The sequence below is a fragment of the Syngnathus acus genome, chromosome 5, assembly GCF_901709675.1.
Source record: "Syngnathus acus chromosome 5, fSynAcu1.2, whole genome shotgun sequence".
Lineage (NCBI taxonomy): Eukaryota > Metazoa > Chordata > Actinopteri > Syngnathiformes > Syngnathidae > Syngnathus > Syngnathus acus.
The window spans coordinates 9365125-9379533 of NC_051091.1; the positions used below are offsets into that span (position 1 = coordinate 9365125).

At 40.3% G+C, this 14409-nt stretch overlaps 3 protein-coding genes across 8 annotated transcripts; all 3 read left to right on the top strand.

The window, feature by feature from the left end:
* Window positions 1-923: 923 nt before the first annotated feature.
* On the top strand, window positions 924-4975 carry LOC119122524 (hyaluronidase-2-like). 2 transcript variants are annotated; one of them, XM_037250819.1, is made up of 3 exons: window positions 924-1290; window positions 1979-2931; window positions 3157-4975. In XM_037250819.1, the coding sequence occupies exons 2-3, from the start codon at window positions 2008-2010 to the stop codon at window positions 3631-3633; spliced, it is 1401 nt and encodes a 466-aa protein (XP_037106714.1). In that variant the 5' UTR covers window positions 924-1290; window positions 1979-2007; the 3' UTR covers window positions 3634-4975. The 2 variants fall into 2 exon arrangements, with proteins under 2 accessions (XP_037106714.1, XP_037106715.1); XM_037250820.1 differs by lacking the exon at window positions 924-1290 and adding an exon at window positions 1299-1391.
* Window positions 4976-5134: 159 nt separating this feature from the next.
* abhd14a (abhydrolase domain containing 14A) lies at window positions 5135-8120 on the top strand. The gene is made up of 5 exons (XM_037250828.1): window positions 5135-5497; window positions 5946-6225; window positions 6348-6463; window positions 7076-7311; window positions 7410-8120. Exons 2-5 carry the CDS (start codon window positions 5963-5965, stop codon window positions 7590-7592), a joined length of 798 nt encoding a protein of 265 aa, XP_037106723.1. The 5' UTR covers window positions 5135-5497; window positions 5946-5962; the 3' UTR covers window positions 7593-8120.
* Window positions 8121-8740: 620 nt separating this feature from the next.
* On the top strand, window positions 8741-12712 carry LOC119122523 (aminoacylase-1A-like). 5 transcript variants are annotated; one of them, XM_037250814.1, is made up of 15 exons: window positions 8741-8872; window positions 9023-9160; window positions 9323-9387; window positions 9568-9672; window positions 9757-9851; window positions 9964-10040; window positions 10120-10209; window positions 10905-10961; window positions 11050-11123; window positions 11201-11250; window positions 11387-11531; window positions 11603-11671; window positions 11746-11825; window positions 12137-12197; window positions 12276-12712. In XM_037250814.1, exons 2-15 carry the CDS (start codon window positions 9034-9036, stop codon window positions 12438-12440), a joined length of 1260 nt encoding a protein of 419 aa, XP_037106709.1. In that variant the 5' UTR covers window positions 8741-8872; window positions 9023-9033; the 3' UTR covers window positions 12441-12712. The 5 variants fall into 5 exon arrangements, with proteins under 5 accessions (XP_037106709.1, XP_037106712.1, XP_037106713.1 ...); XM_037250817.1 differs by having other exon boundaries at window positions 8772-8872; window positions 9026-9160; XM_037250815.1 differs by having other exon boundaries at window positions 8781-8928.
* The last annotated feature ends 1697 nt before the right edge of the window (window positions 12713-14409 follow it).

Below are 14409 nucleotides of genomic sequence, written 5' to 3' on the forward strand. Positions count from 1 at the left end.
TAAATTGAAGTGTAACAAAATCTAATGTTTCGACCTGATCCACCTCCAAAGGAAATTGCAATGTCAAGCAATTTTCTTGAGGGCAGGGTTGAGTGGTGCTTAAGGAGGAAGAGATCTGTGAAGGTCATTAATGTTTGCCTGGGAAAATGCCTTCTGCGAATCCCCTCAATATTGTTGTCTTTAAGGGATAAAGAGATGAATAGGACCGTGCTGAAATCAAACCCCATTTAATTGCATTTTCAAAACGATTCTGAATTATTTGTGACTTTATATCTCGTGGCTATGTTCTGCATAAGTACAATTACTGAATTGTGATTATGTTTGTAATACTTTGATGATCATCCAGTCATCCAGTGACAATTATATAATTAAAACTGGCAATTGTACGCTATAAACTTTGAAGTTCAGAGTCTGCAGACTCAAGTCAATCAGAGGAGGAGTCTCATGCATATGTAAAGAGCCAAAGGGGCAATTCTACTCACTCATTTCATCTCTTCGGTGGAGTCGCTTACATTTAATACATTTGAAGAAAACCCTCAAAGAACCACTAAAAGCTATTGCCATTATCTTGATTTTTAAGACTCAAAGGTAAGATGTACTTTTAAGATGTTATTATATTTTTTTATTTATGCAAAAGTATTTCTGTTTTTATCAATCAAAAGGCATACAGTTTTATGACATGCCTTGCCTTCAAAAATGTGAATTAATCTTAAACCATACATTGATTTATGTGCTGTTTAATATACGTACATAATTTGCTATATAACGTTTAATTTCTGACAGAAAACCATGTTTAAACTAAATAACAAAATTCGCTAGTAGGAACCATTCAACATCTGCTAGTTTGCGTCCGTCACCGGAAGCTGTTTCTGGTTACTCAATGGACACCGGCGATTGAGGAACCAACGATTGACTTTATCGTAAGGGGGTAAACTCTTCTCATGGCGGTATGAATAATTGACAAAATATTGATTTATCTGAGTCGAAAATTATATTTTAGCGGAAAGTATTTTGCAATTACCAAAACTAACGATTTATAGTCCCAAATTGAGATGAAATTATAGTTTTATCAATTTGATTTTACTTGTTACACCCCTACAAGTTTGGAGATCGAAGATTTCGTCTGTTAATGAACAATGTAGTTCCCGTCAGCTTTCCTGCTGCGGTCTCTTTCTCAGGATCCAAAGTTTGACTCTCCACCCCCTCCCTTTATTATGATCAGCATGCACTGAAGAATTATGACGGTCATATTTCTCATGGCAAGCCCGTGGAAAAGTCATTTATCCATCGGTGAGTAGAAGGAACTTGAACAGATCTGACGGGAAAAGAGGACGTCCGCGTTGAGCTAACTCAGCACATTTGGAAGATCGCGCTCGGAACTAAATCCGGTGGTCAGTCCATTTAAAACTAAAGCTATCAAAATCAATATTTATTGTAAAGATAAGGATAGTGAAAGATATTTAGATGTTAAATCACAGCTTGTTTCCAAAATGCAAATGATGCGTTCATGTACTACTGATGACTAACGTTTAGTACTTTCGTAAAATTACGGTAGCTTCTATTAATTCATACAAGATAATTTTATCTTCATATTGGATTTAATTAATTTTACGGCTTCATAATCGTATGAAATACTCTGTCAACGCAGCACTTATTAAAAGTCAGGATATTTAGCTAAAATCTGCGAATACTTGATCCCTTAAATGTGATTAAAACTGTCTTTATAAATAATTTAAAGTAAACCATACATATACCACAGAGGCTCAAAGCCTTTCAAGCACTTACAAACTATAGATAGATTTACCACAATTGTAATTTAAATTTAAAATATTTTTACTTGAAATGCAAATGGGGGAGATTTTTCTTCAATTCAAAAAAAATAGTGAGTAGCTGAATTTGTCAAATGGCAACAAATGGGTCCGCTGTGGAATTAGCTCTTGACAAAAGGAATATTTGTTCTATATGTTCATTTTGGCAGAGTCACAGGAGAAAAGGTGAGGGTTGGCCATGGAGGCTCTCTGGCTGAATTGCGTGATCCTGACGGTGACAGCAACATGGACGGGTGTATGCGCAACACACGCTAAGCAAACAAGATGGCCTTTATATTCCCAGACACCAGTTCTCCAGGTTTGGAATGCTGCCACTCAGGACTGTTTCCCGAGGCACGGTGTCACTTTACCCTTGGACCAGTTTGACATTGTGGCCTCGCCCAACGAGGGCTTTGTCCGACAAAACCTGACCATATTCTACAAGGAGCGCCTCGGCCTTTACCCTTATTACGATCATGATGGCACTGCGGTTAACAAGGGGCTTCCGCAGCTTGCCAGCCTGGTTGAACACTATGAAAAGATGCCAGAAGGTGTGCAGAAATACATCCGGGAACCAGAGGCCAAAGGTTTGGCTGTTATCGACTGGGAAGAGTGGCGCCCGCTGTGGATCAGGAATTGGGAGTCTAAAGACATCTATCGAAGTAAATCGCGGGAAATGGTTCTGAAGAAGAACCCAACATGGAGCCAGGAGCAAGCTGCAAAGGTGGCCAAGCAGGAGTTTGAGCTGTCGGCTCGTGAATTCATGCTGGAGACGCTGAAACATGCAAAGAATTTGAGGCCCAATCAAGTGTGGGGCTTCTACTTGTTCCCGGATTGCTACAACCACGACTACAGGAATGGTCTGAAGAACTACACGGGTCGCTGCCCCGAGTTGGAGATGGCCCGTAACGACCAGCTCAACTGGCTGTGGATGGAGTGCACGGCGCTCTTCCCTTCCATATACATGGGGTCCGTGCTGCGCTCCACACGTCATGGGCGCCTTTTTGTGCGCAACAGGGTGAAGGAGGCCATGCGCCTGGCATCTGTTGGGGACGGATTGGCGCGCCCGGTTTTCGTCTACACCCGCCCCACGTACATCAATCAGATGGATCTCCTCACTGAGGTCAGTTGGAGTCTTGTTACATCACAGTCACAAGTGCTAAAGGGTGCGGCGCCATAAAATCTTTGTTACTGCGTAATTTGTCCATAAGTGTTTATGTAAGTGAGCGAGTAGATTTTGCCCAACCCGGAGGGCATTTGAGGTTCCGGTGTTTTTAGTCGTGCCAGGTTTGAGGTTCGTAGCTGTCAAGCGCCCAATGTATGACCTGCGTGTGGCTGCATTTGACAGACAGATCTGGTGTCCACCATCGGTGAGAGCGTTGCACTGGGAGCGGCGGGAGTCATCTTCTGGGGAGACTCGTCCTACTCGAGCGAGAGCGGCTGCTTGACCCTTAAAGACTATCTCAACGGAGCGTTGGGCCGCTACCTGCTCAACGTGTCCACGGCGGCCGAAGAGTGCAGTCGCACACGCTGCAACCTGCACGGCCGCTGCCTGCGCAGTCATCCCGACGACGACACGTACTTGCACCTCAGCCCGTCCGCGCACAGCATCGCTCGGCAGAACGGCCGCCTGAAGGTGAGCGGAAAGCCCAGTCAGGCCGAGCTGGCTCTTTTCCGTCAACACTTCCAGTGCCAGTGCTACACTGGTTACCAGGGGGAAGCCTGTGCTCTGAGAGCCAAAGGGCAGAATAAAGCCCCCTCTGTTCTAGGAATATGGCCGCTTTGCATTTTACTCCCGCTTGGACTCCTCATTCTGTTACAGTGAGGAAAAGAAGCAACTTCAAATGATTCTAGTTGGGCTGTTTGACATGAACTCACTCCAAGTTCCTGAACAATACAAATACTGCTGAATCACTCGCCGATGACTTATCTTGTACATGAGCCAGATTTTCCAAATGTGGTCTTATTTTTCACTTCCCCTCCCGAGCATCTTTCTAACAGAATAATGCGAGTGTGAGTCAAGCTTCACGAGAAGCTCTCCAAATGCTTAACCACATTCTACAGCCAAATGCTCATAACGTTGTTTGAAATTCATACATTTCTCTCAGGCCGCATGCACCATGCTGTCCTTGACCTCCAGATGGTGATACATACTCTCTGTCTCGACCGCAGTGTCTTTGTTTTCTACAGTACATTTCAATTTGTTGCTTAATCACTTTGTCGAAAACAATTTATTATGCCAGAAGGTGCCGAATTATTACAAATCATACTATGCAGCATAGAATATTTTCAACATTTCAGAGAACACATCTGCATTATCATTTTGTCCCTTATGGTAACATGACACTCCCTCCCATTCCGCAGCCCCCACCCCGCAATCTTTTCGCCTCCAACTTATTTTCCTGCTAGTCAACATGAGTGATAGTTCTCGAAAAAAAAAAAATCTTTATATCTACCTTTGTTTGGTGGGAAGAAAACAAATGCTTGACCATGACATGGCTGTACGTGCTTTTTATTAATAATATGAAATAATGTGGCTGGGCCTGAACTGTTCTATTTGAGAAGTGTGATGTTGCAGTCGAGTTTCTTTGTTTACAGATGCCATTCGAGTTTTTAATGCAGTGTTCATCTCAGCCTTGTATCGGTTTACAGTCTCTTGTACCAGTCCAAATGCCTTTCAGTTTTTCATCGGAAATTTGTACGAGTAAAGGAAAAGTAAAGGTTATGAATATATCCTATATATATATATATATATATATATATATATATATGTTCTGGATTTATTCGTGATGTCAATGGGCAAAGAGTCTTTAGTCACCTAAATGCATTAGGAGCGAAAGGAATATCTCAAATGCTATTATGGAACAAAATGTTTACAATGATTTATGGAATGCTGCACTTTAACACATTTTCTATTGAACAAGAGACTGCTGCGTAAAGTATGTACAGGGCCGACAAACAGTGCATTGTGTATGGTCTTTTCATTTAGTATTTACATTGTTTTGGGGGAGTGTTTGCAAGTTGTGTTTTCCTCACATACATTGATGTCATAGTTTGAAACCAAACCAGAAAAAAAAACAGGCTTGATTGATTACATGTTTTTAATTCAGTATTTAATGTTCTTATTTGATCTTTTTTTTTTAACATTAAAACGCATCTGAATGTGACTTGTGCAGTATTCCTTTCTTAACTCTGCGTACTTCTGCGTATATTATTTTCTGAACAAAATAATTTTTTCCCCAACCATTTAATTTTCTTTTATTTTACACGTTTGTGCAATATCTACAGGAAATGACGTGCTCACTCAACCGGTTGTTATGTGCAGCACGTAATATAGTTCGTCCAGAAACAGCGTTAAAGAACATTTTTCAAACACCACAGAATATATTTAATATAGAGCAATTTTACGTTCGTCATCGTGTGTATATGACAGCAATTAACACAAATGGTTTTCATCGTTCTTTTACAAAAAAAACTAATACGCACGTACATTACGAAGCTCACGTCGAATATCGGCTAGCTGGCATTAATGCTTATTTAGAGGTCTTCACATTGCTAACCAACGTCAATACTCCGGACTAAAAACAGCTTAAATTCACCCGACAAGTTTGATTCGGGAGACATGACGGCAAAGAAGACAACATTGTTTTTTCGTCAATGAGTGTCCTGCAGTGTCTTCCTGTGTTTCGGTATGTTTGATTGAGGTTCTACTAATTAATCTTCAACATCCCATTGAGACGCATAGCATACTTAGCTGATGTAACGTTAGCTGCCTTTTTGAGGTATTTAACAATATGATTATCATTATTGTATTCTTCAGTGGTGTCGAAATACACTGCATCATTTTGGGACTTACTATTTTGCCTCTTAACCAGTAGATGCGGTTATAGTGCAAACTACAACCATATCTATTGATAGTATTTTAAAAAGAACATACATTTATTTTTATATCGGAATTGGTTTCTGTGGTCAGAAATAATTGCCAGTAATTCCTGGATGTTAGCATTGTCCTAAATATGTCATAGGTAACAGCATTCATTTCCTTCCCAATTCATATATTTGTTTTGGAGTTATGACACGTTTTGTACATTTGATATGAATAAGACATATCTGTATGCAATTCCCACCACTTTCCAGGTCGTTCACACTCTAAAATGATGTTCCTGCGCAATCGTATGGTGATCCTGGGCATGGTGTTGTTGGCCACCTTATTACTGTACCTGCTACTGCCCTCCATACGTCAAGGCAACATGGAGCCATCCCTCAACGCACAAAGACTCGGGCTCTTGGCCACATCCCCACCGCCACTTCCCAACGTCAACGTGTCGGTTCGCACAGGACATCTGCCTGGGGACCCGCCACTCTTTTTCCGTGAAGCTTTGCCCATCGACGGAGCTGGACGACAGATACTGCCCAGGTGAGCTCACGATAGCACAGCTGACTTAACATCTAGCAACGGTTCTTTAAATCATCTAAACTTGAATTATTAAAGTCAGGTGGAGTCCCAGATGAGAGATACAGTGTCATTTCTGATTGCAGGTTACAAGTGGTACTTTTGCATGGCCAGGCCTTCACATCAAAAACATGGGAAGAACTTGGTACCATGGCCCTTCTTGCTACTAATGGATATCAGGCTTTAGCCATGGACCTGCCAGGTACAGAAATAATTAGGGATGTTTGACACCACTTTTTTCTGACTGAAACCAGTACAAGCACTCAATTCTTGAGTAGTCACCGATACTAAGTACAGATACCACTCGTGATGCATAACATCTTCCCTCAAAACTGTCTGATAATTTTAAAGACCTGCATATCCCAATATAGATACTAATTTTCCTTAAGATTATAACAATTGAAATAAAAAATAATGGCATATTTCTATTCTCTTTTCTAATTTTTAGTTACTAGTTGGGTAAAAGGTTGCATGTACTTTGAAATAAGGCTGGCTTACTCAACCCTAGTAATAATACAATCGTCAAGTGTTGAGAGATAATTGTTTTGTCCATGCTGAATTCAGTTGAGTTGTCACCGACACCACTAATTCCAGTAAAACAGCATTGCAGCAATCTTTTTAATGTGTGTAATTATCACTATTATTGTACAGTCATACCCGAGCAGTAACTTAACAGTGGTATGACTATAAACATATTGGCTCAGCAATTTGCAGTGCGCCCTCTTGTGGTTTAAAATAAGACGACAATGCTCACACTCAATTTCACTTATAAATCCTACCTGTATGTCTGTAATCTTTAATACCTTTTTGTCAGGTTATGGTAAATCGCCCGACTCTGAGACCCTCAAGACCGATCAAAGTCGAGTGGACCTGCTCTCCAGGTTCATGGAGTCACTGGGTGTGAGGGCGGCGGTGCTTGTGAGTCCTTCCATGAGCGGCCATTACTCCATCCCATTCCTCATGAAGAACAGCGGACAGCTGCGAGGCTTTGTTCCCATAGCGCCTGTCGGTACTCGAAGTTACACGCCACAACAGTATCAGAATATCCAGGTGAGCAACACAATAATCTAATGGGATCTCATTCGATATTCTGCCGTAATATAGATAATAGTTTTTGACATATTTTGACTTTGTAATGTACTCTCCAGACACCTACCCTGATTGTGTTCGGGGCCCTTGACACTAATCTGGGCGCCCAGTCTCATAAAAACCTTGCCCAACTTCCTCATCACACTGTGCTCAAGCTGGATGAAGCTCGCCACGCGTGCTACATGGACAAACCGAGAGACTTTCACCAAGGGCTGATCGAATTTCTCGGAAAATTGAAGTGAGATGTGCTGCAGCAAAGATGGACGGGAAAACATGAGGAGGTACTTGACTTGGCCTGGCATGAGCTTGCTTTGGCAAAATAGGATTACAAAAAAGTCGTTATTGTTGCAAGAGGAAGAAGCTATATGATGTGGATAAAACAGAAGCAAAGAAAGCTCAGATTTCTGACTATATATAATTTATTCATTTTCATCATGAAACAATTTGTGCAATAAGCCCCCACTTGTACAGTTGCGTGACATTTCTCTTTGCATGCCCAAAAAAAATATAAAAGGATTGAGTTTGCATCAGTGTTGCCATTTTTGTAGGTGACAAGAGAAATTACTGCTGTAAATTGTGCAAAATGTAGCCGGGGCAAATGCATGTGCTCTGGGAAAAGCTAGTGGTCACTCTTCATTTTAGACATTCCAGATGTGTGCAAATGTAAAACAAAGCAAAACAAATGCTCTCGACAATGGAAAATGCAAGGAAGTTCATGTTGAAAAACATGTTTCTGATAATAAAATAAAATTTAATATACAGTATTTGCAGCCAGTGTGGACAGTTATTTTTAGGATACCTAAATAAGTTGCTTTTTAAGTTACACCTACACGAACTTAGAAACTCCGATTTTTTTTATGCATGTTATTGAGCATTACAGTATGATGAAATAGTTTTACGACGGGTGCCGAGCTTGCAGAAAACAAATTTTATGTTTCTTCACCGGTAGCATAGGAAATAAACTTAATTGCTTTCAGAGATGCAGAGGGCATCATTTATGACCCTAGATTCACAGGACCTAAGATGTGTGACAATACAGTGGATATACAAGTTTTGCTTGTTACAAACATGTCCCAAAAAAAAAAGACTTGTTACAAAACTAGTTTTGTGTGTTATGCAAGTTATACGAAAGACTCTCATAGTGTTTGGTACATCAGAACCATGTATTACGGTAAAACGTTTGCAGGATCTTGGGATGATTTCAAAATAAAAGCAAATTTATAAGCCCGTGTGACACATTGTGCACAGTTCGAACATTAACAGTCCATTATTTTTATGGGCGGCGGGGTGCTAATTAATTCAAAATATCTTACACATAAATGTTTTTCAAAATTAATCATTGATCGCAAGACGTCTGACTAGTGTTTAATCAATCTACCTTTTATTTTGAAATGTGTTTTCCGACTACCTTTACCGTACAGCTGAAATGAAAGGTGAAGCAAATCTAGCTGCGTGCTTGTGTCTTAACACGTCTCTTTCCTGGTTAGGCGCCCGGTAGTCAACTAACAAGCGAGACAGTCTGGTATGTACTTGTGTTTACTTGCAAACAACATAAACCAATCGGGATGTCAATTTAAGATTGTCGCTCGTCAGCTTATCAAATACACTGCTAGCAGAGTTAGCTCGAACCAACCGGCCCGTTACCTTCCACGTTGTTCGTCTGTGTTATCAGAAGACGTCAACATGCTACCTGACAAAGACGGACCAGGGGTAGCAGGTAGACAAATATGTCCCGAGGGCGAAGAACCTTCTGTTAGTCTCTTCAGAGAGTACCTCCGCCTCAGGACGGTCCATCCAGAACCAGACTATGGTGAGTTTTCAACTTGTTTTAGTTGACATGGAGGAAATGTCAAACAGCTGGCGCAAAAGGTTTGTGCGCCCCTAACTGGAAATTAACAAAATTGTCAATATTGGCGTTCAATGTACATTTTAATGTAGATGTTTGTCTTTAAATAAATTGTTCTTCTCATAGATAGTGCGCTGAGGTTTCTGGATCGAATCGCAGGGGAACTCGGATTGCCCATTAAGAAGATAGAGGTGAGATTTTGTGATCTTTCTCAAGTTTGCGAGCGTCTCAGCTGCCAGACGTGATACTTATCGACAGCTAAAGTTCATATAGAATCTACCAATTAATAAATTATTTGTAATTTCCCCCTCGATTGTCAATCATAATTCCTTCGAATAAATGTTTTGAGCAGGCTTTGTTTCTCTTGGCAGGTTTGTCCAGGCAAAGTTGTGTCCATCTTGACCTGGCAAGGGACAAACCCCAACTTGAAATCAATTTTATTGAATTCCCACACAGATGTCGTTCCTGTTTTCCAGGTCAAGCGCTATAGAAAATCTATTTGAAAGCTCATGACTGTTTCTAGACAAATTCACATCGCGATTTGTCATTCTCTTCTCCAGGAGCATTGGAAATACGATGCTTTCAGTGCTTTCAAAGATGCAGACGGCAACATTTACGGCCGCGGCTCGCAGGACATGAAATGTGTGTCAATTCAGTGGGTATAAAACCAAATCCTGGACAACTCTTCCCACACATGACAGAGAAATCATATTCTTCTTCTAGTTCTTGTCAACCGTTTTGCAGACTTCCTGTTTGCGTCTGCGCAGGTACATTCAGGCTGTGAGACAGCTGAAGGCGGAGGGGCAGAAATTTGCGCGGACTGTGCACTTAATGTTTGTTCCTGGTAAGTATTCTACTTTTATTGGATTTCATTTATTAGATCTCCTTTCCTATTTTGATGTGTATTTATTTTTGTCATGCAGATGAAGAGGTTGGTGGTGAGAAAGGCATGGAAACATTTGTGAAGCATCCCGAGTTCCAGAAATTAAACATCGGCTTTGCCCTAGATGAAGGTAAATGGATAACACGGCGAGTTAACACCAACCCCAAGCTTCACCCCTCTGAGAGTGCTCAGTTACTTATTTGAAGATAACTAGGTTAATGTGTCACCACGGTGCTGAATTTCATCATGGCGCCACGTGCTGCTGTATTTCTCCTGGAATGACATTTCATCTTGACGCATGCTTTTATCTACCCGAGTTGCAAATTTTGAATTTTATCCCAGTGAGATGTTACTGATTGAGATGCTTATGTATAAACAAAATGTGTATTAAGCAACTCACTGTGACCCCATTTTGTATTTTTAACACAATAGAAATACTTGATTAAACAACGGTATGAAATTCGTATTGTAGGAGACAATTAAAACACGCCTTAAGCTGCCTAACCAATTTCAATATACCGCGAAGCTGAATGCATTTGTCACACGACGATTTAAATTGAAGTGACGTAATAATCATTAAAACAAATGGTTGTCACTTTTAGCGGTGGCCTCCCACTCGTTTCCATTATCTCTCTGTTATTGCTATCCACAGATTTTATTGTAAGCCAATTTGAAAATATGATATGATGTGACCTAGATGATTTGGATGGATTTCAGTCATTAGATGAGCAGTTCTGATACCCAAAGGAAGTGCTTGTTTCAGTTCTGTTGGTTCTTTAGTAGATGATGCTTTAGTATAGTTTCTACTCCATATCTGCTCTGTAGGTCTGGCCAACCCCGGTAATGCTTTCACCGTCTTTTATGGAGAAAGGAATCCCTGGTGTGAGTACAAAATTCAACCTTACAATAAAAAATGAATAGTTTTAAGGTGCCCAAGTTAAATCAAAACAGTGCGTCATCCTCTTTCCAGGGATTACCATCCACTGTCCTGGTAATCCCGGTCACGGTTCGAGGTTTGTGGAAAACACGGCGGCTGAGAAGCTTGTGAGTGTCTTGAATTTTGTATTGACGTTTCTTGAAACAGACGTGCGCAATGCTGACTATTTGTATCTCTTTTACAGCGCTGCATCATCAACTCTTTCCTGGCTTTCAGAGAGAAAGAGAAACATAGGCAAGAGTGGAGGATTTTTTTTTTTAGTGATTATTTTGATTCTTGTCTGCCCCCTGGTGGTAGACACCACTGTATTTGAATTGTACAAAATGCTATTTTTTTTAAGCGTATCGTTCTCATCTCTCATCAATTCCAGGCTAAACACCAGCCAGTGTTTCACGCTCGGTGACGTCACCTCAGTTAATATGACCATGGTGAAAGGGGGTGTGGCCTATAATGTCATTCCAGCTGAAATAGATGTCAGCTTTGACCTGAGAATTCCACCAACAGTAAATCTACAGGTAAATGTTTTTTTCATATGCTGGTAGAGGTCTGTGATTGTAACATGGTAATTTTTTTTAAATCACATCAGGAGTTTGAGAAAGTGATCCAGGGGTGGTGTAAAGAAGCAGGCGATGGTATCACGTATGACTTTGCTCAGGTGAGCCCTCAGATTCATTACTGCTGTGGCTTCTGCTGCATGACAGCTCAATTGACTGCCGTTGTTTTGTGCAGAAACACATGGACCAGAACATTACGTCCACAGGTGAAAGTGACCCCTGGTGGAGTGCTTTTAGTCAAGCCTGCAAAGAAATGTGAGTTTCATGTTCACCCCCACCTGACAAACCTTTTTTACACACACAAGTTTTATTTCTGTAAATTACTCATGTTAATTTCCCGCAAGATCAGCACATTTAAAGGTGCACCACAGGAATTTAATGACTTAAGGCTCCCCATTGCGTAAGACCTTTTATCTTATCATTGATCCTGGAAACCACACACAGAAATTCATATATTTCATTTGTCTGGATTAGGTGGCAATGTATTTAGGCAACCTCATAACAACAAAAATGCGCTCGGTAAAGTTTGACCCAAGGCATCATGTGTTGAAAATGGCACGCTGCAGGGATTGGACTATTCAGAAGGAGATATTTCCCGCTGCTACAGACAGCCGCTTTATCCGAGCTGTGAGTATTTAGTCACCCTATCCCTATGACTGTTCTTTATCATTTATTTTTTTGCTGATCCCGTTTTATGTCTTTAAGGTCGGGATTCCTGCCATTGGCTTCTCCCCAATGAACCACACGCCCATTCTGCTGCACGACCACAACGAATTTCTGAACGAACGCGTCTTCCTGAAAGGTATCGACGTGTACAAAAAGCTCATCCCAGCTCTTGCCAATGTACCCGCCTCTCCAAATGAGGCCTAAGGATAACCAAAGAATGATCACATAGACCACAAATCAAGCCTTGGCAATCTTGATTGCTTTATTCGATCTCAGGTTTATAGTTTTTTCAATTCATTCTCACAGTTAATGTGCTTAACTTAAAAGATGCATCCGCTATGGCAATTTGTTTGTCTGACTGTTTTAAACTCATTTGGCACAGATGTCGAGATAAATGACAGATAATTGAAAAACACTTACTGAATCAACTTTCCACCACTAGTATTTTATTTAATAAATATATCTGATTCCATGGGCAAATTTTCATTTTTTATTTTTCACGCTGACATGAACTTAGAGCGAGTTTCCCACCGACCTGCAGCATCAATGTTTAACCTCCAGCCAGCCATCTGCTTTAATAAATCGCTGATATTCATAGCAAATGTCATGTAAAGTACGTCATCGTTTAAACCCTTTTTTTTTTTTTTATTTGTGCGATCCTCTGCTAGGTTGAGTATAATTTGTTGCAACCATTTTGTCCCAAAAATTGCTTAAAGAAAATGGATCCATTATTAATAATCTTATTGATTGATTATACATTGTACATTTTTAATGGGAAAAAAATCATAGGTATTCAACGTTTTTCTTTAATGTATTCAATAATTGCAGAGTTAATTAAACAGAAATGATTGAATTATTTTATTTATAATAATGAATGATACTAGTAGCTGCAAGACCCTTTTTGGTGATGTCATCGCCACTTGTTTTATCTGCAGTGCTGTTTACATGACGCACAAGTTCATTTTCACAGTTCAGCTCCCTTTGGTGAGCTCGTCCAATTAACCGCGTTTGTCTCTCCAAGGGAAACTGGCAGGAAGGCTGCGCAGTCAGTAATTAGTCTTGGCTCTCCCCAGGACATGACAGCTGTATTAGCACACGGGGGAGCCATCGGGGACGCGACTTAAAGCTGAACTCAAATACATAAAAATAAGGTCACCAACCTGTTTGAAACTGAGAAGCAAATGGCCAACAGTTCATACGCACTTCTAAAAAAACAAACATGCACAAATGACCTTTAAGGATATCCATCTATCTGACGATAGAGATCATGTTCATGAATTCTCACAATAATTGAATGTGTTTGCCTTTCATTTAAAATCAATAGAGGGTTCACCCACCTTTTCCACCATGAGTCATCTCAGGAGAGCCTCAGGGGTTATGTCAGGTCAACACCTCAGCTTTGTACTTGGGAGAATTTAGTAGTGCTTCATACAAAAATTAATGCACTGTAAACTTAAAAAAACGGACAAAGGAAAGTTCCAATAATAATCCTTAAATTAAAATAATACACATTTTTTGTTGTATTTCACCCTAATTTTTTCCGTGAGCATAGCCAACAGGTATTTTTGCGCCTGTATGTCAGGATGAAAAAAATAATATATTAGGATAAAAGAGTTAGAAAAATATGATATAAAAACGAAGTGAGGTGTGTTGACTTTAACTCATATAGTCTCTTCTTTATTGTACTGTAAGTCTTCCAACTGAGTGGCATTTCGTTCCACTGTGATGGCCCGCTGTGCCATGCCACAGCACAAACAACAACTCTATGAAATGTCATGCAGTCACTGCATTCAACTGTCCACAGGCCTATGCAGGAATAATAATAAGTAGCACATAAATATTAAATATTGGATTTTTCCAACTGTGAACTCCCATACATGAATTCAACGTAATTTATAATAAAGGCTGCCAGCAGTTTCGATAAGCTAGACGCGAAACTGTGCTGCTGTGCATGCATCACTATAACAATGCTACATCACAGCTACTATTTCTTTTGTACCACTAACACATTGGAAGACTATAACCAATGATGCAGAAAATGTCATATTAATATTCTTCCTCTTGCCTCCCTCAGATAGAAAGTGTAAGCCCCATGTAAATTGTATGTAAACTTTAGCATGTTGCATTTATCCCCCTTAATTTCCTTTACTCACACAAAAGAAGCAAACGTCTG